The sequence below is a fragment of the Littorina saxatilis genome, linkage group LG4 (assembly GCF_037325665.1).
Source record: "Littorina saxatilis isolate snail1 linkage group LG4, US_GU_Lsax_2.0, whole genome shotgun sequence".
Taxonomy (NCBI): domain Eukaryota; kingdom Metazoa; phylum Mollusca; class Gastropoda; order Littorinimorpha; family Littorinidae; genus Littorina; species Littorina saxatilis.
Window position 1 is genome coordinate 60,058,641 of NC_090248.1, and position 23,956 is coordinate 60,082,596.

Sequence of the window (23,956 nt, forward strand, 5' to 3'; positions counted from 1 at the left end):
AAACAAAAAAATACCAAGCATGCATCTCTGACATCAGATCATGGCTGCCTAAATGGCAGGGTAAAATCTGTCATATACGTAAAAACCCACTCCTTTAACAAACACAAGTGTACGTGGTAGTGTCAGCCCATGAACGCAGAAGAATAAGAAGAAAAGAAGAGAGGCTTGCCTGTACTTACATTGTGCAATTGTTCTCTCTTGCTGTACAGGTGTGGCTACGGGACAGTGCATGATGTCGAGACCAAAGAGCTGGAAGACAGAATGGAAAGCTTCTTCCTCAGTGAGACCTGTAAATACCTCTATCTGGTCAGTGTCGCTTACCTGTAAATACCTCTATCTGGTCAGTGTCACTTACCTGTAAATACCTCTATCTGGTTAGTGTCGCTTACCTGTAAATACCTCTATCTGGTCAGTGTCACTTACCTGTAAATACCTCTATCTGGTCAGTGTCACTTACCTGTAAATACCTCTATCTGGTCAGTGTCGCTTACCTGTAAATACCTCTAGTGTCGCTTACCTGTAAATACCTCTATCTGGTCAGTGTCGCTTACCTGTAAATACCTCTATCTGGTCAGTGTCACTTACCTGTAAATACCTCTATCTGGTATTGTATTGTATGGGGAGATTTATATTGTATGGGGAGATTTATATAGCGCTTGACGTTCTCTAAGCGCTTTACATATTAATTTCTGCCAAATGAGATGGAATTTGTTACACAATATATCACGCATTCACATCGGCCAGCAAACCTCAAGCCTATTAGGGCGAGCATTCACCTTTCACGGCCTTTATTCCAAGTCACACGGGTATTTGGTGGACATTTTTATCTATGCCTATACAATTTTGCCAGGAAAGACCCTTTTGTCAATCATGGGATCTGTAACGTGCACACCCCATTGTAGTGTACACGAAGGGACCTCGGTTTTTCGTCTCATCCGAAAGACTAGCACTTGAACCCACCACCTAGGTTAGGAAAGGGGGGAGAAAATTGCTAACGCCCTGACCCAGGGTCGAACTCGCAACCTCTCGCTTCCGAGGCAAGTGCATTTACCACTCGGCCACCCAGACCACAGTGTCACTTACCTGTAAATACCTTTATTTGGTCAGTGTCACTTCCCTGTAAATACCTCTATCTGGTCAGTGTCACTTGCCTGTAAATACCTTTATCTGGTCAGTGTCGCTTACCTGTAAATACCTCTACCTGGTCAGTGTCGCTTACCTGTAAATACCTCTATCTGGTCAGTGTCACTTACCTGTAAATACCTCTATCTGGTCAGTGTCGCTTACCTGTAAATACCTCTATCTGGTCAGTGTCACTTACCTGTAAATACCTCTATCTGGTCAGTGTCACTTGCCTGTAAATACCTTTATCTGGTCAGTGTCACTTACCTGTAAATACCTCTATCTGGTCATGCAGTGTCACCTGTAAATACCTCTATCTGGTCAGTGTCACTTACCTGTAAATACCTCTATCTGGTCAGTGTCACTTACCTGTAAATACCTCTATCTGGTCAGTGTCGCTTACCTGTAAATACCTTTATCTGGTCAGTGTCACTTACCTGTAAATACCTCTATCTGGTCATGCAGTGTCACCTGTAAATACCTCTATCTGGTCAGTGTCACTTACCTGTAAATACCTCTATCTGGTCAGTGTCACTTACCTGTAAATACCTCTATCTGGTCAGTGTCGCTTACCTGTAAATACCTCTATCTGGTCAGTGTCACTTACCTGTAAATACCTCTATCTGGTCAGTGTGCCCAGTCAAAAAACAAAACATTCAACATAATATTGTCACTGTGGCTTGTATGTCATGCTGAAAACAATCTGTATCTAATTATTGTGATTTAATGTCTATCAGGGTTAAAGACAAATGATATGGAGTAATATAAAGACGTATCTTTTTCGCCCTCTTTTAAAGGGAAATCTCTGAAGCTAAACTTAGTTACAAAAGACGTCATACTGTGAATATAATGGCATGACGCAAATATTCTGGCACTTTTGCATGTCATCCAGGAGGTGACAAAAAATGTTGTGAACAAAGTTTGTCTGGGTGACTTCAACATATTAGCAGTAGAAAATTAAAGGCACAGTACGCCTCCCGTAAACCATCACAGATACTGTCAGGCTTTTACACACAGTACAAACACGGTCTTTCATTTACACACTCACCGCTTTTGAACATCCTAGGTGCCCTATGTAAAGAGCGAGCAATTTTCAAAGAATTAATTTTGCGGATTGTCTGATAACAAAATCGGACGGTGCGTTTTGGCGCTAGACCTAACTTTTAAAATCTAGATAACAAATTGACAGCTTGTTACACAAACATTCTTAAATCATAAAAGAATTCTTTTTTCATCAATACAAGATCAGTACAATTCGAATTTAATCACATATTCTTACTCCAATTCTTATGAATGCATTGACTTTAGTCCCACATGCTAGATGTCGAAAAACCTCTCAAATTACCTGCCCTTAGTAGGGTGGTAACCAAGCTAAAAGCGACGCCATAGCCGTTGCTATGGCCTGACCTTGCTCGGTTACCCATAACACCCTGCGCACCACGTGAGCGCCAGCATCCGTAATAATCATTCTCGACTTTCGACAACACACGGTGGACGTGTCCGAATTTCGCTCTCACTTTTGGCCTTCACATGCCTGCTTGTCCGTGAGACTAGCCGGTTTCCTGTGGGTCTACCTGTCCGTCTACCTTTTGGTGAGATCTTTCCTGTTTATGTTTGGTTAAATGGTGTTAGCTTTGTGTTGAACATGCACGCAGAAGCTTTTTGCTCTGGGTGACTGTTTTTCGCCGGTCTTAAAATGGCCGACAACAAAGCTAAACTCGGCGCGAGACTGGAAGGTGGCAAAGCTCTTAGCCTGGTTTAGTAACTATTCCTAAGAGTAGCCTAAGAACTTTGATTTGCCTATTATGCGGGTCGTAGATCCGTCAAACAGCACTTCTTTTTATGTTCCTATCCCTCCGAGGGTGGGTTCAGTTCTTTCACAGCTCGCTTCCCCTGTTGGGGTTAATCAGCCTTTAGGCTCCTTATAGACTTTTTGTTGGATCGTCGTCGGTGCGACTGATGGGGGGGGGGGGAGTAGCCGTGTGGCTATTCTTTCCCCTTTCTCTGTGTAAGAGGAATCAGTCAATGTCCTCCTTTTGGGGGGACTTAACGATGTTTTGTGTCTATATTCTCGGCTGTTTCAGGCGCGATCGGCGGTTCCCGCCCTCCCGTTTCGTCAGCTTCGCACTGTGGCCTAGTGCAATGGCCTGTTCGGTTCAGCCCGTTTTTTGCCTCTGGTGGCTCTGGGCTGTTCTCGAGCACCCCTTCCTTTTAGGAGGGGGGGCCTGCTCCCTGCCTGCGTCTAACCACTCTGATTACCGCCGGTACTTCACAGTGTGTTACGCAGCCCCCCGCCATTGGGGGGGGATAGGGGGGCGCTCCTGCGTCGCACCGTCGCCTGGTGCAAACGGCCAGCTCGGTTCAGTCCTTTCTGCCACTGGTAGGCTGGGTTGTTCGCGAGCACTCTCTCCGTAAGGAGAGGGGGTATGCTTCCTCTCTTTTCTCTTCCCGCTCAGCTTGCTTTTAGCACTGCTGCGGTGGGAAGTCAGCTCTCTCCCCTGGTGGGAGAGGGAGAGGGGGGGCATGGTAAGTCGCAGCCTGGCCTTGGCCATCCCTGTCCCATTGGGGGCGGGGGGGCTGCTGCTTCCTCTCTTTTCTCTTCCCGCTCGGCTTGCTTTTAGCACTGCTGCGGTGGGAAGTCAGCTCTCTCCCCGGGTGGGAGAGGGAGAGAGGGGGCTCGGTAAGTCACAGTCTGGGCTTGTCCCACTCTGCCCTTTGCGGGCAGGGGGCTGTGTTAGCTTCCCACCCTTTCCCGCCCCCCGGGCGCGTTGGGGTGGCGGCTTTCCAGGCTACGTTACATACCCCTTCTCTGCTCCATTTGGGGCAGGGTGGGGGGGTGTCAGTGGCTCACTCTTTCCCGCCCGCTGGGCAGGATCGGGTGGGGGCTGGAGCAGCGTTCCACCCTGTCCCTCCCTCTGGGTCGGACGGGGTGGGCGCTGTTGGACTGTTTTCACAGTCTGTGCCTCTATTGTCCTGGCCCGACAGTCGTCCTCCTCCCCTATCGGGTTGTGTGGTCGGTGGGCTATAGGACTACGGCAGGTGGACGGAGGGGGGTCGGCCGTTTTTCGGTTCGTCTCTCTCCGTCGCTCTTACTGCTGCGGCGAGCCACCCCCCTCCTCATCTGGGGGTGGCTTGGCTCAGGCCTTGCTACACAGTGGGGGTGCTATGTACGGCTTTCCAGGCTACCTTACATACTCCTTCTCTGCTCCGTTTGGGGCAGGTGGCTGTGTTACCTGCCCGCGCTTGTCGCGGGTAGCGGTCGCGAAACAATGAGCTTGACTCTCTTTTGTTCTCGGCAGGGTGTCTCGCACAGTGGTCAGGGAACAATGAGCTTTGCTCCGTTTTGTTCTCTGCACGGGCTGTGCCGGCTGGCTACATGGTCAGGCGGAGACAGAACGTACCCTTTCTCTCCAGTCTCCCATTCTTTGTGTTCACAATGATCTGCAGGGACTCGGCTTTAGTATCGCCTGGCCGGTGGTCATTGTCCGTAGCCAGCATAGGTCACCCCCCCCCCCCCCCTCCTAGGGGTGGGTGAGTGATAGGGCTACTTGACTTCGGCAGGTGGACGAGCGAGGATCGGCCGTTTACGGCCGTTTCTCTGTTTCAGTCCTTACCCCCTCTTGGGGTTACGGCTGTGCTGGTCCGCCCCCCTCCCCACTTGGGGGGGGTTGTGGTCATACCAGGTAGTCTGGTTCTTAGCACTGGGATGCTTCTCTCGCACAGCGGGTGGGGTAAGACGCGCCGGGCCCGGCTTTGTCTTGCTTCTCCACTCTCTCTTCTTCTTGGCAGAGATCTGTGCCAGTTACCAACCCCTCTTCCCCCCACCTCTTGTTCAGGTGGGCGGTTTTGGGTTGGCAGTCAGAGACTGATCACGCTTTTCATCCACACTCTTGGCGGGTTATTGGCAGGAGATTTAGTGCGCGACCTCCCCTGCCTCCCCTCCTTTTGTGTTTTACACAACTGGTGGTTAGGTTCGGACTTCTTGTTTAAGGAGGGGGAGTGTATAGGGTTGCCTACTGATTGTAGGCTTCCCATACATAGAGCGGCTGCTGTTGCAGTTTACTTTGGCCCGGATAGGTTGGGGGTGTCTCTCTTCCTTCCTCTTCCGGGATGCCTTTGGGTTTTCACAGGCTTTCTCGCAATTTGTTTCATTTGCTGAGTCTGCGGTGATTGCCTGCCACATGCCACACTTTTTGGCTTGATCCGCACCTTAGGATAGTGGTCTTCAGCCTACACCTTTCCCGCTGCTTTTTACGCAGGGGACTGCTGGCTTCGGGGTTTCAGGCTGCTTCGTCCTCACTTTTAGTGCGGAAGAAGATAGCAGGGAATTTTTCAGGCTCAGGGTCTGATCCGGACTTTTTTATGGCCAGGGGTTAGTTTCTGGCTTCTCTTACAGACCACAGGGAACATGGAGTTTTCATGATATTACTCCTCCCTCTCCTCTCTGGAGGAGATAGGATGGCATGGTTTGGAGTTTTTTGCTTTGGCTGAGACTCTCTTCTGTGCTTTCTTATAGGCAATTTTATCCTCCCGGAACGCTCTTTTGGGTTAGGGAGGATGCCTTGGATAAGGCTTTAGCCAGGCTGCTGGCAGCTTGGGCTAGGGTCGTCACGGAGCGGAGTGGTTTCTCTGTGACGTTTTAGGCCCACACTGTTTTGGCTTGGTGTGATCTCCTTCCTTTACAAGGGGTTTGATTTCATGCTGGTTGCAGGAAGCAAGGGTCAGGCTTTTTCGGGGGTTGTTGAAACCTACTCAATAGCTGGAATCTTTCCCTTCCTTCTTGGACCTCTGGCAGCGCATTTACGCGCTCCCGGTTGCAAAGGGGTGTTTTGGTTCAGTGTCGCCTCCCTCTCTGCGGGAGGTGGGTCGGCATGGGCTAGAGCTTTCAGCTTTGGCTGAGATTTTCCTCGGTGCTCTCACATGAGCTTTCCTTCTGTGTTTCTGCTCACAGGAAAGGGCTCGGTTTCTGGGGGTGTTGGTCTCTGGACTTTCTCGGGGGCTGGTTGAGCTTTTTCAAGGTCAATCAGCTTGTCAGCTGCACTTTCTTTTGGTGTTGAACCAGGCTTTTTGCCTGGTGCTCTCAGTAACCAGGCTAAATTCCGAGCTGTCCTTATCCCAGGTTTTTTACCTGGGCATGCTGTTCGACTTTTGTCTCTTGGAAGGTTTATTCTTCACACAAGAGAGAATAGGGAGGCTATAAGCTCTTTTCACTGCCAGACTGGCACGAGAGCAGGCCTCTGCGGGGTCTTTAGACCCGATCTTCGGTCGGACGGTATCGATAGCTATACTGGCCCTCTAGTCTTTCCTCAAGTTTTTTGGGGGGTTCGGCCTCTCAGGTCTGGGACATGAGGGTCCTCCTCCAGAGTGGGTTCCTCCACTCGGGAAGGTGGCTGGAATCCTTTTGGATCGCTCAGGGGACTTTTTTTCCCTAGCTCTGTTTCCCCCTGGACTTAGACCGCTTTATGGATGCGTTTTCGTCTAGATGGGGCCTGCACTGGCAATTGCAGTCTTGAGGCTGTGATGTAGACGCAAATCCTTGGGCTTCTCTTTTGCCTGAGGTTAGGAGCAGTGGCTCTTAGTCTACTAGCCTTTCCTTTTTTGCTATTTACAGGCATGGCCTGTTGCATTCGGGCAATTCTTCTGTTGCTTCTTATGTGAACTAGCTGGGGTGAGCAAGTTCTCGCTCCCTGTCAGACAGAGTATAGGGGATTCTGATTGGGTTTCACACTAAATCATTTTTCTCAGGGGAATTTCTCCCCGGCCAGCTCTGCGATCTGGCCGACTCGCTCAACAGGTCCTTTCAGGGCTTGCACAGGGGTTGGCCCTTCTGCTGACGGGTCTGGAGGCGTGCTGTTTGTGTTTTAGATCATGGGTTCTGACTCTGGTCTTTGGGAACGAAGCATATATTTCCTCCACTTTATCTGTGTATGCTCCTTTTTTGGCCTCCTTGGCCAATTGGGGATTTAGAGCGGGGGTGCAACTCCTTAGCGCCCCTCTCTCAAGCCAGGTGGTTTTTCACCTCTGTGTCAGTTTTTGGCTTTGGGCAACTGGGCCTCTTCTTTGAGGTTCCGGCTTCTCGGCTATCTCAGCTGTTTTGAAACAAATAGGCCTCTCTTCTGTTGCTCATGGCGCTCTTGTCGGCATGATCAAGGGACCTTGTTTTACGAGGTTTAGAGGCTCCCCCTTGTTTAGCGCGTGGGACTTTGTTCTACTTACTCTGGGCCTCAGCCCTATAGAGCAGTGAGGCGCATGCGTTTTTAGGGTTTGCCAGAGGATGTAGCCTTAGGGCTTTTGGTTCCGTTTGTTCACGGTTTTTGGCCAGGTTTTGGGGTTTCAGAAACCTGGTCAATATCCTCTGGTGTTTGATTCCCTCCTCTGGGGAGGATTATCGCTCCGGGAGATTCGGATTTTCTAACTGTCTGGTTGGACTTTTTTAATCCCTTTTTTGACGTTACTGTCTTTTGGAACCACGAGCTTTAGCTCAGGTTCTTATTTCTTTACATTGGAGCGAAAGAGACGTCTTTTATTTGTCTCTCTCTAGGGGCTCTGCTACATTCATAGGACAGTCCTATGAGTGGTGCGTTCCGAACAGGGGGGGGGGGGGCGTTCAGTCCTCCCTCTTTTCCTGTTCAGGCGTTCGGGAGTCTGGTGTTCTTCTCTGGCTGGTGGTGTTCCTCTCGCCTATGCGAGGTTTGCCAACAGCTCGGGTACAGATTTTGTGCTTCTTTTATTGCCGTGTTGCGTTCTGGTCGCCTAGGCGAAGCTTTGCAAACGGCTTACTGGAGATCAGATGATGTGTTCATCGGTTTCTATCTTCGGGATATCTCCTGCACGCGGCTTGATGGCTCCAGTTCATTGCTGGTTTTAGTTGCTGCAGGGCAGGTTCTTACAAGGACATAAGTAGGTTCCCTCCACCTTTAGGAGGAATCTGCATTCATAAGAATTGGAGTAAGAATATGTGATTAAATCGAAAATTTTTAATTAAATTTTGATTTAATATAATATACTTACCCAATTCTTATAGTTAATACCCTCCCATCCGTCCCCGCTGGATTATGTCCTTGGGGGTTTGTTTGACTAATAGTCTCGAATGATTATTACGGATGCTGGCGCTCACGTGGTGCGCAGGGTGTTATGGGTAACCGAGCAAGGTCAGGCCATAGCAACGGCTATGGCGTCGCTTTTAGCTTGGTTACCACCCTACTAAGGGCAGGTAATTTGAGAGGTTTTTCGACATCTAGCATGTGGGACTAAAGTCAATGCATTCATAAGAATTGGGTAAGTATATTATATTAAATCAAAATTTAATTAAAAATTTTCGAGTTTTGAAAGTTTGAAAAAAGAAAACCCCGGAAACAGGGTCACGCAAGGTCGTGGTTTTCGTAGCAGACGACGGTAATGCCTATCACCAGTTCCTCTGAACAGTCAAAAGCCATCGCTAGAGTTCGTGTGAATCACATCCGTTTGGTGTGTTTAGATTCAGAGGTACATAATAACGTGCTATTGCAGATAAGCTTACAGCGAGTCGCATTGGAAATTACAAACTGACGACTACATTGTGAAAAAAAGGAAACTGGATCACACGGGTTCACGATGGCTCAGGGGTAAGATTAACCACGCAAAAATAAATTCTTTGAAAATTGCTCGCTCTTTACATAGGGCACATAGGATGTTCAAAAGCGGTGAGTGTGTAAATGAAAGGGTGTTAAATGTACTGTGTGTAAAAGCCTGACAGTTTCTGTGATGGTTTACGGGAGGCTTACTGTGCCTTTAAGTTCACTGCCAGAATGTGCATTGTATCAATATTGTATCATTAAAATAAAGTCTGTTTGAAACAAAACGAAGGTTTTTTTGTTTTTTTGTTTTTAAAAAGTATTTTATTCGTAAACAGACACATGATAATATAACAACATCATTAAGAAGGAGCACAACAAGTTTAAAACTTACGATAAGTGCTCACATAAACATGCCTGAAATGTCATGGCGGAATATGATCAATGCGACACATTTTTGAAAAAAGAGAAGAAAAAAAAAAAAAATAAAAAATAAAAATTTTAAAAAAAGGAGAAAAACAACAAGGAAAACTTAGTTTGAATTATAGAACACAATCTGTGTCAATACCGAAAACGAAAACAAATACAAAACGAGAACGAAAGACACAACAAAATATCAAAAAGTAGATGGGCCCCAAGTAATATATAAAAAAATTTAAAAAAAATTAAAAAAACATCGAACTAAGGTGTCCCAAAGCGGTTTGATTTCTCAATATAGCTTTGGACAACAACAAAAATAGCACTATTTTCAAATATGCAAATGTTTGAATCACCTGTCAGGAGTGTGTCAATATTAACAAGAAGTATTATGATCATTCCACCAATCCCATCCCCAACGCCTGCCCAAAAAGATTCAGGCAGAGTTTTTGTACCCGAAATACACTGTTACCCACAAGTAAAGCCGTCTTAATCAGTGTTTGATGGATTTTGCCTTATTTGTCAGGGTTGTGTTTGAGCTACATTTGGTCACTGTGGCTAATGTGTTGGTGTTGAATATGTACTTCATTGTTGTGGTTTTTACTTGTTAGACGGCTAAATACTTGAATGTGGTGTGTGCTACTTACTTGTCAAAGTTTGTTGGTTACTGCTTTGTGTTGGACATCAGCAGTGTTGGGTAGCTCTTGCCTAAAGTGTGAATCTCTTTATTCAGTTACTTTCTTTAGGAGTATATCGTAATATTTTAGGACCAGGATTATAGACTCTCAGCTTCAGGAGAAATATTTAAAGGTTTTTGGTTTGTCAGTTTTACGCCGTCTTTGTGCGTACTTTATACTCATGAATTATGCCCCTTCCCTATTTTTTTATTTTTCAGTAGTGTGTGCAGTATGAATGATGTCATTGAATGTTTGTACTTTTCAGCTGTTTGACAAAGACAATGACGTGAGCACAGCCCTGTGTACAGTCTGTTTGATGTCATTGAATATTTGTACTTTTCAGCTGTTTGACAAAGACAATCACGTGAACACGGCCCTATCCCGCTATCTGTTCACCACGGAGGGTCACATTCTTCCCATCGACCGGCGCTGGCGCTCCAAGCCCTGGGAAGAGGAGGAAGATGGACTAGACGAGGAGGAAAAAGCTGCTTCCGTCATTGACGTTCGCCATAATAATTCCAATGTAAATATTCTCTTCTTCTTCTTCTTCGTTATTGGGCTGACACTCCCACTTTTCCTCATGTTTTTGCACGAGTGGGTGCTTACGTTTTTTTATCCCGCTATTCAGGCAGCCATACGCAGATTTCGGGGAAGAATGTAAATATGAAGAATATCAAAGTCGTTGTGGAATTTGGGTGTAACTCGATTCTTGGCGATTTGTTTTTTTGTGTGCTTAAGGCTAAGTCAATCATCCTCCATGAGAAATATTCTTTTAAATACGATTGACAATACTTGATTTGCCATTCTTTTATCTTTCTGTCCATGCCGGGATTGAATATAAACACTAGTGCTCATTTCTGCTTCCCGCTCTGTGTAACAGTCACAAAATGGGTCATATTTTAAAGGCCTTCTACAATGGTACCTGCCATGAAAAGACACCCTTGGGACCAGCGAAATGTTTCCGTACATTGCAGGTGGCCGGTCATGACAGGTATATTTTGGTACAGATACTAGACAAAGGGACGCCAGAAAGTGTCCTTTTATGGGAGGTGTCCACACAGCGGAGGGGCCACACATCACAGGTACCACTGTACACTGAAAAATAGCCCTGCAGATACTCTCTAATGGACATTTTATGTTCTGGCATTCTCACGAAACTTTATGAAAAATGTCTATTCTCGTTCAAGATGGCATAGATGCGGATGTGGGAATACATTTTAGAAAATGTTACACTAAAACACCATTTGCTTTGCTGAAAATGTCATGGGTGTTACTCTTCCGGCTTTTGCCGGATTTCCAGTTTTTGAAAAAATCTGAAGCCGGAAATTCCGGTTTTCCGGGTTTTCAAAAAAAAAAAAAAAAAAAGCTTTGTTTCGCTAAGTTGAAATAACGAGCAGCGGTTCCGATCCGACTTTTGACACCGGTTCGCGTGCTTTCTCGGTTCGCTCCCTTGGATTTGCCGCCATCTTGCTTATTATGATTTGGTTTCGTCGGTGTCCAGAAACTTTCTTTCAAACTTGAGCATTTTGGACCCCTGCCTTTCAGGTTTTTTGATTTTTCCCAGTAACACCCATGAAATGTCAAAAAAAGTCTAAATTGCTACACTAGAAGCTTGGCAAGGGTTGGCAGGTTTGCATATCATCCTAGTTCCGTTGGTTAGGGTGTTGATAAAAATGTGTGTGTTGCAGTGTGATCCTGTGTCGACGGAGAGCCGCTACTTCCTACCTGTACGCAGCTCCTACTTTGCTCAAATGGAGCGGGCTGTCGGCCTCAACTGACCTGCGTCTCCTTTCGTCTCCAGCTCTACTTCTAGTTGTCTTGTCAATACCGATAATGGTGACAAAATGTTCTTATATTCACCGCCAAAAAGCCGTCTCAGGGCCCTTTACAAACGTTTTTTTTATTTTATATAAAACAGAAGAAGAAAAAAAGGTATATTAAAATTCAACGTTTTATTCATAAAAATAGTTCATCGGCTAAACATCATGAACACCAAGTCTTAAAACCCAGCTTCCAAACCAAATAAGGATTTAAAACAGGAGTTAAATCACACAAAGAGTTATATCCTATGTTTAAACCCTGATTTTCATGTCTATTACGTCACTGATTACTTTTTATAACACTTTTTTTTTTATTTCATTTTTTTTTTATTTCATTTTTTTTTCTGCATTTCTGCCTCTCATTCTATGTCTGTCTCCCTTCACCAGTGCTTCCCAACAAGGCAGCCATAACCTCACACACTCTACACATATATATCTGTTACAGACCTAATTGGTTACCATGCAATTATCAAATATACTTTAGCCAGTTTGTAAGTACAATGTATATATGTGTGAGTGAAGCACATGAGTATGCTTGCGTGTACATTGTTGTGTCAGGCTAGAGATGTGTGAGTGATATTGAAATGGCTGGGAATGAAACTTGTTGTGTGAATTTGATGAAGAGAGTGCCACGAAGATGCAGAGTAGCATTAGAAATAGAAAACAGGTTATTCTTCAGAGCTGGGTACCATGCATTTTGTGACATGCATTTTTAGTCCGTTAAATGATTATAATGTATATTAAATGGCAACTTAAATGTATTTTCTTTACTTTTGTCATTAAAGGCACAGTAAGCCTCCCGTAAACCATCACAGAGCTCCCCGAGCGTCTACATACAGTACAAGCATACTTTCATTTGAACACTCACCGAACGGGAACATCCTGGCTGCTTTCTGTCGAGCGTGAGAAATTTTCAAAGAATTTATTTTCGTGGACTTGGTCTTCTACAACAATGGCGCCTCGTTTTGGTGCTGGACGGCTGTTATGATACCGGAAATCACGCCCGGACAGTAAGCCTCCCATAAACCATCACAGATACTGTCAGGCTTTTACACACTTTACAAACACCCTTCCATTTGAACGCTCACCAAACGGGAACATCCCAGGTGCCCTACGTAAAGAGCGAGCAATTTTTAAAGAATTAATTTTGCAGATTGTCTCGAACACTTTTTGGACCCATCCTGAACTGAGGTCAAACATGAGTTACTTCCCTTCGGGTCTCATTCTATCGATGTAAACTGGCGATAGCCGTGAATCGATGATTATCAAAATGTTTTTGGACCGTGGTGCGTTTTTGCGCTAGACCTAACTTTTAAAATCTAAATAATAAATTGACAGCTTGTTACACAAACATTCTTTAATCATAAAAGAATTCTTTTTTCATCAAGACAAGATCAGTACAATTCGAAGTTGTGAAAGTTTGAAAAAAGAAAAGCCCGGATGCAGGGTCACGCAAGGGTCATAGCAGACGACGGTTTATGCATATCGCCGTTCCTCTCAACAGTCAAAAGCCATCGCTAGAGTTCTTGTGAACCACAGCCGTTTGTTTCGTGCATAAAAACGTGCTATTGTAAATAAGCTCACATCGAGTCGCATTCAAATAACTAACTGACGACTACATTGTGAAAAAGGGAAACTGGATCACACGGGTTCACGATGGCTCAGGGGTAAGATAAACCGCGCAAAAATAAATTCTTTGAAAATTGTTCGCTCTTTACGGAGGGCACCTAGGATGTTCTCAATCGGTGAGTGTTTAAATGAAAGGGTGTTTGTACTGTGTGTAAAAGCCTGACAGTATCTGTGATGGTTTACGGGAGGCTTACTGTGCCTTTAATAGACATTAGATAATGATACAGACATGCAGCAAAAACATAACATACATTTTCTTTTTCTTTTTAATGTTAGTGGTGAAATCCATGTTACACCTTACTGTTTCCAAGTCAAAAAGGTGATGCAATTTGAAATGCTTTTAAAGTTTTGAACGTAGACAATCAAAAAGTGCAAATATTTAGTTCTGATTCTGTCTCTTCAGGCAAAGGATGTATTTGGGACATGTATCTATTAATGAATTCAATTTGTACGGTTAAAATGTCTCATTTAGATAACAAAGAAATATCACCTTCTGACACACAGCTCTGGTGAATAACCCAATTAGTTTAATTAGTTTTGTCTGCACTTGTTTGTATAATTGAGCACCTTTGTGCCAAACCTGGTGATTTGATGTCAAGTTGTTTTGATCATTCCATGTGGAGTTTTGAAACCCCCCTTTTGAGACCTCCAAAAACGTGAGAATATCATGTCTTTGAAAGAAGGTAGTTTAAAAATGGGGTCGATGCACAGCGGTTATGAACAGAAAATGTGGACTGGGTGGCCGGTGGTAACGCACTTGCGCTTGGAAGCGGGAGAGGTTGCGAGTTCGACCCTGGGTCAGGGCGTTAGCCATTTTCTCCCCCCTTTCCTAACCTAGGTGGTGGGTTCAAGTGCTAGTCTTTCGGATGAGACGAAAAACCGAGGTCCCTTCGTGTACACTACATTGGGGTGTGCACGTTAAAGATCCCACGATTGACAAAAGGGTCTTTCCTGGCAAAATTGTATAGGCATAGATAAAAAATGTCCACCAAAATACCCGTGTGACTTGGAATGATAGGCCGTGAAAAGTAGGATATGCGCCGAAATGGCTGCGATCTGCTGGTCGATGTGAATGCGTGATGTATTGTGTAAAAAAATGCCATCTCACACGGCATAAATAGATCCCTGCGCCTTGAGTCCGAGTCTGGAGATACGCGCGCAATATAAGACTTCATATAATAAAAATCTGAAAAAACAGGGTCTGAAAGGGAGAAGTCTTAAATTTGGGGGTCTTAGTAAGGGCTGGTTGTCCCACTGTGTTGTGGCCTGAGTGCAGATCATCAGTTGTGTGCAGACCTGTCAACCCATACGATTTCGCCGTATTTTGTATGCTTGATTATCTAATATACGCGATCATGCAATACGGTCGGTTGAGAGAAAAAAAATACGACCCCATAAATTCTTAAGACTGTTTTTCTTTCTTTTTCTTTTAATGATTAAAATAACTTCATGACTCTGCATTTGATCAATGATTACAGCTTTTTTTTTTATTACACATTGAAAGAAGCATTTATTTTAAAGGTATTGGTAAAGTCATAGTGAAAGGTGCAACGGACGCGTGCACCCGAAGCATGTTTGAATCATCGATGTTCAAATATGTGCAGTGCACTTATTTTTCCGAAAATATACCAAGTTCGTTTGAGAATACTCCAAATGCAAAACAGGGGTTCCCAGGTCTGTGTGTGATTTGCCTGTGAGGCTGAAGACAGCAGTTTGATTATTTTGCTGACAAAACCAATGTATTATACCTGCTGATTTTGTGTTTAACAAATTGTGCTGTGAGAAGGATTGAGTGTTGTATAAGCTAAATTTCTTCTGATAACACCAATGTATTTTGTTGGTTGAGGTTTGAAACATATTGCTGTGAATATCATGTAAGCTCTTGACTTCTCTACCTCCACGAGGGAATCAGAGCCCTTTTACTTTCTCTGCGAAACATATTTGAATCAGGTTCTGCTGTTGTATTTAAAAAAAAATGAATGAATATAATAAACAAACAAACAAACAAATTAAACATCAAAATAAACTGCTGTTTATTTTGAATAAGGCTATTTTTAGCAACACAGCTGATTTCTTTGTGAGATGCCACCCATGGCATTTGCTGATCACAGATAGGAACATCGTTGGGCCAAGCACATTATAGTAAAAAAACAAAGATGCTGCTGTCTTAAAGTTGACATTAGATACAGTGGCCATGTTGTTGTCATTGTAGAGAAGTTGCACTTTAAAAGACTGAGTTGGTATCGGTCAATTGTAGCTGAATAAGTAACTTCACCATTACTTAGTTAAAGGCATATGTACTCGATGACTATACACGCTAATTGCTTTACCAACAGCTGAAGACATGCTAAATTAAGTTCCCTGCAAAATATTGTGGTCTAGGACCCCTTCAATGTTGAGATATGTTAATTTTCATTTTGATCTGGATCGTCCTATTTATAGATTTGGCAACACATGTAACGTTGATGCAAGGGAGCTAACACCGCGGCTTTGTTGACATCCTCACTTTTTCAGAGGCTAGAACAAGCTGTAATGCATGTATTATGGTCCGCGCATGGTGACATATCGTCATTATATGGTCTTATGGTGCGTTTGACATCGATTATGGGCAAACTACACTTTGTAAACACGGGAGCGCGTACATATGCCTTTAAATATTAGGAGGCTCAGAATTTTTGGTTTGTTTCTATACAGGTTTTTTAGTAGCTGTGTTTCCATGATTTTTAATGGTTATTAAAATCACGAAGTGCAAAGTCCTGATTTTAAGGTTTGGGACTTTATTTCTAAAAAGATAAAACAACCTGTGTTTGGTTAAAAATCAGTGATGCTAATGTTGCTTAGAATTGTCAACAGAACTTTTGTGATGGGCACAGTTTTGAATTGTAGCTTGTTTCATAAGCTGCAATGGGCGGGGATGTAGCTCAGTCGGTAGCGCGCTGGATTTGTATCCAGTTGGCCGCTGTCAGCGTGAGTTCGTCCCCACGTTCGGCGAGAGATTTATTTCTCAGAGTCAACTTTGTGTGCAGACTCTCCTCGGTGTCCGAACACCCCCGTGTGTACACGCAAGCACAAGACCAAGTGCGCACGAAAAAGATCCTGTAATCCATGTCAGAGTTCGGTGGGTTATAGAAACACGAAGCACGAAAATACCCAGCATGCTTCCTCCGAAAACGGCGTATGGCTGCCATACACGTAAAATTCCACTCGTGCAAAAAAAACCACGAGTGTACGTGGGAGAGCCCACGAACGCAGAAGAAGATAAGCTGCAATGTCTTTTGACCTATGCTGACTGGATCATGTATCATGTGAGAATTGTCTGCCCTTGCCTTAAACATGCAGTCCTGCCAGTGTACATATGATGTTCACCACCATAGATCTCTCCAGACAATTGCATGGAATATGAGCATCCTCTTACTTGCACACAATTAACACACATCTTCAACCTCACTGATTTCTGTTGAGAGTGAGCACTTGTTTGTTGTTGAATTAAGTTTGTAACTTACACCTGTTGACATCTAAAAAAAACGAAACAGTTTTTAAACATGCGAGATTTTGGACCGCGGGCTGTTCTTGCATTTACTCAATTTCGTTTTCCACCATGTCAATCGTATTGATTCAGCACAAAAATCCCATTATGCACAGAACGCAGCCAGTCTGTTTGTTCTGGGCATTCGCTAAAGTTGAAGGATGCTCTTATTTTATTAACAAAGTCTGAGCACATATCTAGTGGTGATCATCATCTTTCTCACAAGAACAGAGGTTGGTTCTTAATTCTGCTGAAGTCACTGTAGCCAGACTCATTACATCTGGCTTTCCATTTTATCACTTAAAGTAGTGAACGGCCTTTTTATATTTTTTTATTTTGGGGGTTGGTTTGTGGAAGAATACGATTATTGGGAACTCCTTATTATATAGTAAATTGTTTGATTGAGTGTACACTGTATTTACCTGTATATAGATATGAGCAGAATATTGGCACTTTCAATTGCCTCAGATTTTGTTGGTCTTCCGTAAGTATAGTAACCTTTTTTTTTATGCAAGAGAAATAATGACTCAGCCTCATACTTGATACTTTTTGTTGTTAACATCATTTTATGGCATCATGTTTCTATACAATGACCAATGCACAATATATAAGCTGAACTTGTCAAGGTGTGTTCACCTGTTTCACCTTTTCATGTGTATCAAAGGCAGATGACACTGGTTTTAATTGGGGGAGGGGGGTGGGGGGTGCCGACAGGGCTGCCAGATCAACCCTCACCCCAACTCCCAGCCTAAGCCAGTGTCATGTGCTTGTGTTTGTGCCGTGTTAAGTTACTGTGTGTACGCGAGTGCAGGAGGGCATTGTGTGTGTGTGTGTGTGTGTGAGTGTGTGTGTGTGTGTGTGTGTGTGTGTGTGTGATTGATGCTTGCAGCTCTGTGCTGTACGTATATATCTGTGCACTGAAATTCACAAGTCTGTGTGTGTGTGTGTGTGATGAATGCTTATCACGGTTCTGTGTCCTGACGATCACAATTAAGTGTGTATGTGTCCGTGTGTGCGCGTGTGTTCATGACAATAGGAATCTGAGTTTGGTAGGCATGGCTCCAGCCAGGTAATCTACTTGGACAAGTTGACCTTCAACTGCGCTCCTGCCCCTCCCACCCCCTCCTTATATCTAAACAGCTCAGTATCCAATGAGAGATTCCTAGCGCCTATATGTGCGAGGTCATGCAAAGCGTTGCCAGAGAAAATGTAAGTTTTACGCCCTCACGGCAAAGCCATCAGGGGCATGTTACACGGGAAAACCCGGCTTTGTATGAAAATGAAAAATAACAAGTCGCGTAAGGCGAAATTACTACATTTAGTCAAGCTGTGGAACTCACAGAATGAAACTGAACACACTGCATTTTTTCACAATGACCGTAGTCCTCCGCTCGTGCAAAACGCAGTGAAACTGACGAGCCTGTTTAGCGCGGTAGTGGTTTTGCTGTGCTGCATATCCAAACATATAATATCTATATGTTTTTGGAATCAGGAACCGACAAGGAATACGATGAAATTGTTTTTAAATCGATTTCGGAAATTTTATTTTGATCATAATTTTTATATTTTTAATTTTCAGAGCTTGTTTTTTTTATCCGAATATAACATATTTATATGTTTTTGGAATCAGGAAATAATGAAGAATAAGATGAACGTAAATTTGGATCGTTGTGTGTAAAAAAAAAAATTTAATTACAATTTTCAGATTTTTAATGACCAAAGTGATAAGTCATCAATTAATTTTTAAGCCTCAATGCTGAAATGCAATACCGAAGTCCGGCCTTCGTCGAAGATTGTTTTACAACAATTTCAATCAATGTGATTGAAAAATGAGGGTGTGACAGTGCCGCCTCAACTTTTACAAAAAGCCGGATATGACGTCATCAAAGACATTTATCGAAAAAATGAAAACAACGTCTGGGGATATCATACCCAGGAACTCTCATGTCAAATTTCATAACGATCGGCCCAGTAGTTTACTCTGAATCGCTCTACGTACACACACACACAGACACACACACATACAACACGACCCTCGTCTCGATTCCCCCTCTATGTTAAAACATTTAGTCAAAACTTGACTAAATGTAAAAATGCCGGGGGGGGGGGGAGGGAGGGGGGGGGGGGGGAAGCGTCGCCAATTGACTACCTGCACGTTAAAGGTACTCTCGTACACGGTCATGTTCACAACAACAAATCTGCCCTGGCTTGTGCGTGGAATATGAGTTTCCTGTCACTTGGGCAACACACCAACAATCACTACCGTGGCTGCATTCTGTTAACAGTGGGGATTCTGCGGAATCGCCGTCAAACATACATACCAATTACGAAGTAATTCTACACACTGTGACACGCACACACACACACACACACACACACACACACACTGACACGCAGTGAAAAAAACAACACAACTACGTTGCACATGACATATACCAGCCAGGCAGTAGATTTATGGAGGATGTTCTTATTCCACCCAAAAGCCTAAACAGATCTGGTGGTTGACATGATCTCTCACACGTCAAGGACTTTACCTTCACAGTACAGTGTTGTCACTGTGACATGAGACGTAACAGTCTATTTTTAACTTGGGGTTTCGAGAGTTTCCGAAAAACGTCTCTCCCCTTGGCCTACTTCATCACGGGGGATATCCTGATGAAGGCCGAGCGGAAGCCGAAGGCCGCGCCTGACACGTTTGAAGGCAAGTTTTGTCTGTTTTCTAGGTATTGTTTGATTTATGTCGGGATTTAAAGGCGCAGTGCGCCTCCCGTAAACCATCACAGATACTGTCAGGCTTTTACACACATTACAAACACCCTTCCATTTGAACGCTCACCAAACGGGAACATCCTTGGTGCCCTACATAAAGAGCGAGCAATTTTCAAAGAATTAATTTTGCGGATTGTCTCAGAGACAATCGGACTGTGGTGCGTTTTGGCGCTAGACCTAACTTTTAAAATCTAAATAATAAACTGACAGCTTGTTACACACACATTCTTAATCATGATTAATGAGATGAGGATGATTATAATAGCAGTAGCAGATTTTGCCGGGAAGCGTCGTTTTCTATCCTTGGCACAAAGGGTCAAAAATCACAAAAATAAGGCCTTAAAAAAATGAGGCCTTATTTTTGGAAGTAAGCCCTTATTTTCGAGAAATAAGGCCTTATTTTGAAAATAAGGCCTTAAATCTCTATAGTCATAAAAAATGAGGGCGTAAAGAAATAAGGCCTTATCTAGCTATTGTAAGACCTTAATAAAATAAGGCCTTATTTTCGATAAGGGCTTAGGAAAATAAGGCCTTAAGAAAAATAAGCCCTTAAAAAAATTAGGGCTTAAAAAAAATAAGGGGGAGCTATTAGCGGATGCCCTTTCATGTCTACTCACCGGGGAGGGGGAGGGGGGTGCCGCGGCAATGATTTGTACGCCTTCAAAGAAAGGGAGAAAGGGCAGCCGCGAATTGTATAATATAGCAGACTCTGCCGCTGGTAACTTTGCCGGCCAGCCGACTAAAGAGGAAACTCTCCAAAGCTATATATTGGGACAATATCTTGTACAGTGGACACCCCCCTCCCCCCCCCCCACCCCCTTCCAATTGAGGTCTTACGGTCCTGATTTTACTCATTTTGTGTTCATAACAAATGTACATTTACCAACATTTTAAGACTCCTTCCCTTTCAAAACCTGTTTTCTGAAGGTCTTACATGGGGGGTTCCACTGTATTTTTTTTAACCATAACACACACTGGTTGAACTGAAGTGATGATGATGATGATGATGATGATGATGATGATGATGATGATGATGATGATGATGATGATGATGGTGACAGCGGGCACAATCTCTGCACATTTCTGTGTACACTGTTGGCTGTCACTGACCTGAGCTAACCTGTAAATGACGGGTACCATGTGTTATGAACAGTTTTCTATTATTTCAACGAGTAAAAGAAGACTTGCCAACAGGCCAAAAATAAACTAAGAGAGAGAGAGAGAGAGAGAGAGAGAGAGAGAGAGAGAGAGAGAGAGAGAGAGAGAGAGAGAGAGAGAGAGAGAGAGAGAGAGAACTTTATTTTACAAGAATAAAGATTTAAGGCTAAGGGGAGAGTTCTCGTGATTGGTTTAATTAAAAAACTCATTCATAAAAACTAGAGACTATGTTTCTGATAAAAACGAATGATTAATATGCTGTAACATTTGCTTGGCGGAAAGCTCGGCCTACGCGCATCTCTCAAATATGACCTTCTCTTGTCTACTGGCTCGGAAGATTTATTCTACTCACAAACAGCACTTCTTTGCACCTCTTATGACTCCTTCGTCCTCTAGAATCCCGTACCCATACCAAATACGAGCTGATTCGGTGAAATAAAGCACATTTCTACTTGCGAAACCCATCGAACAGCCATTTCCGGTGGTCGATCGCCCACTTTTTTTTTTTTATAGCTTTGAAGGCTATTTACGGGCAAATATCAACTGCTTCCTGAATTTTCATGCATCGAGAAACAAAGTTAGTCATCACTGAATCAGTAGCTTATCTAAAATCCCGACACAAATCAAACAATACCTAGAAAACAGACAACACTTGCCTTTAAACGTGTCAGGCGCGGCCTTCGGCTTCCGCTCGGCCTTCATCCGTGTTCATGCTTTGACAGTCGCTTTTCAGCTCAGAACACTCCTCTTTTGAATAGACGGAGCATAACAAACAACATACACAGTGAAACCCGGATACCAGTTGCGGCAAAGCAGTGCCGTGACGCTCTCGATCTCTGCGCGTTGAGCAAGTTGATGTTTGACTTTGAGGTGGCATGTTATAATTGAAAGGGACTCGTAGACTGCTGCCTTGAGTTACAATGGTGAAACATGTTTTCCAGTTACCTTGTTGGAGGATCGTTATTCGTGAGTTACAGAAGTTTCTTAGTATTTTCGTTACATCAGCTTTGTGTCTGTTGTATGTTTGATTGTCCGTCCGTCTGTCTGTCCGTCCGTATGTCTATCTCTTGTTGTATGTTCGTGTTTATTTCCAGTGTGTGTGTGTGTGTGTGTGTGTGTGTGTGTGTGTGTGTGTGTGTGTGTGTGTGTGTGTGTGTGTGTGTGTGTGTGATTGTTGATAAGATCTTTTAAACAACAGTTGAAAACTTTCTTTTTCACACAACACTACACCAACCCGGCCTAATGTCTTTTCCATTCCATTTCTGCACGTACTCCTCTCCCACAAAGTTGGTATGATTGTTGAAAGTGTTCGCTAGGTATGTGTGTATATATAGTTTGTATAGCATATATATATATATGAATATTGTGTGAACAGGACATGTGGTTATTTTTGTCCGTATGGTTAATTGTTTTATGTAGATTGTACATTTAATTGTTCTATTCTGTATGTGTTCTTTTGTAAAGGGCCTCGAGCCATTGGTTAGGCACTTAGAAATAGTCAGTTATGATTATGATTATGATTATTATTATTATTATTTTTAATATTTAATGTGTGTGTGTGTGTGTGTGCGTGAGTGTGTGTGTGTGTGTGTGTGTGCGTATGTGCGTGTGTGTGTGTGTGTGTGTGTGTGTGTGTGTGTGTGCACGGTGTGTGTGACAGTGTGTGCGTGTGTGTGTGCGTGTGTGTGTGCGTGCGTGCGTGTGTGTGTGTGTGTGTGAGTGTGTGTGTGCCACGGTGTGTGTGTGTGTGTGTGCCACGGTGTGTGTGTGTGTGTGTGTGTGTGACGGTTTATACTTTTTCTGCGTCTCCACTAAAAGTTGAGAGGAGTAAACTGCATATGCTCATTTCCGTTAATCCATGCAGCACCCTGTTCCCCAGGAAGAAACCCGATTTCCTTATTAGACTGTTTACCCCAGTCAGCCCTGCGTGCAAGTGCACCAACAGTGTACCCTGTTCAGAAAGGCTTCCTTTAGCACTCGACAGAACCCCCGCGGGTTAGGGGGAGTCCCATATTGGTTGGGACGAGAAAGAATTTACCCGATGCTTCCCAGCATGTCGTCAGAGGCGACTAACGGATTCTGTTTCTCCTTTTACCCTTGTTAAGTGTTTCTTGTATAGAATATAGTCAATTTTTGTAAAGATTTTAGTCAAGCACTATGTAAGTAATGTTAAGTCCTTTATACTGGAAACTTGCATTCTCCCAGTAAGGTAATATATTGTACTACGTTGCAAGCCCCTGGAGCAAATTTTTGATTAGTGCTTTTGTGAACAAGAAACAATTGACAAGTGGCTCTATCCCCTCTTCCCCCTTCCTCCGTCGCGATATAACCTTCGTGGTTGAAAACGACGTTAAACACCAAATAAAGAAAGAAAGAAAGAAAGCAGTCGACAGAACAATAACGGGAATGTCTAAATCGCCTTGTGTTATTTCTTTACATTTTAAACCATTTTTACACACACATTTCGTCTATGATCTTTATCTAACTAATTAACTAATTAACAAGCTAACAAACACATTTTCGCAAGTGTTGATGGCCCTTCGTTGCCAGTGTGTGTGTGTGTGTGTGTGTGTGTGTGTGTGTGTGTGTGTGTGTGTGTGTGTGTGTGTGTGTGTGTGTGTGTCACTGTGTGTGTTTGTCAGCGTGTGTGTGTGTGTGTGTGTGTGTGTGTGTGTGTGTGTGTGTGACGGTTTATACTTTTTCTGCGTCTCCACTAAAAGTTGAGAGGAGTAAACTGCATATGCTCATTTCCGTTGAATCCATGCAGCACCCTGTTCCCCAGGAAGAAACCCGATCTCCTTATTAGACTGTTTACCCCAGTCAGCCCTGCGTGCAAGTGCAGCAGCAGGGTACCCTGATCAGAAAGGCTTCCTTAGCACTCGACAGAACAATAACGGGAATTTCTAAATCGCCTTGTGTTATTTCTTTAAATTTTAAACCATTTTTACACACATTTCGTCTATGATCTTTATCTAACTAATTAACTAATTAACAAGCTAACAAACACATTTTCGCAAGTGTTGATGGCCCGTCGTTGCCCGTGTGTGTGTGTGTGTGTGTGTGTGTGTGTGTGTGTGTGTGTGCACTCACACACACGCGGATACACACAAGGACAGGCATAGGCGAAGATTAGAAAGACAGGGAAACGGGCAACGGTACAGACAGACAGACAGGCGGACAGACAGACAAAGAGATACACACACACACACACGCACAAACACCGATACACACACACACACCGACACACACACACACACACACACACACACACACACACACACACAC

General features: G+C 43.8%; 2 protein-coding genes across 3 annotated transcripts in view; both read left to right on the top strand.

Moving 5' to 3' along the window:
- The window catches only part of LOC138965249 (ER degradation-enhancing alpha-mannosidase-like protein 1), a 29,034-nt gene extending 11,665 nt beyond the window's left edge, over positions 1 to 17,369 (top strand). The window contains exons 10-13 of one of the 2 annotated variants that reach the window (XM_070337375.1): positions 210 to 306; positions 10,113 to 10,292; positions 10,744 to 10,851; positions 11,458 to 17,369. In XM_070337375.1, coding sequence (XP_070193476.1) covers positions 210 to 306; positions 10,113 to 10,292; positions 10,744 to 10,851; positions 11,458 to 11,547 — 475 coding nt within the window. In that variant the 3' untranslated portion in view covers positions 11,548 to 17,369. The remainder of the gene's footprint in view (positions 1 to 209; positions 307 to 10,112; positions 10,293 to 10,743; positions 10,852 to 11,457) is intronic. The other variant, XM_070337376.1, reaches the window with a different exon arrangement.
- Positions 17,370 to 21,434: 4,065 nt separating this feature from the next.
- Positions 21,435 to 23,956, top strand: part of LOC138965251 (uncharacterized) — a 48,589-nt gene continuing 46,067 nt past the window's right edge. Inside the window, exon 1 of the mRNA XM_070337377.1 lies at positions 21,435 to 21,637. Coding sequence (XP_070193478.1) covers positions 21,592 to 21,637 — 46 coding nt within the window. The 5' untranslated portion in view covers positions 21,435 to 21,591. The remainder of the gene's footprint in view (positions 21,638 to 23,956) is intronic.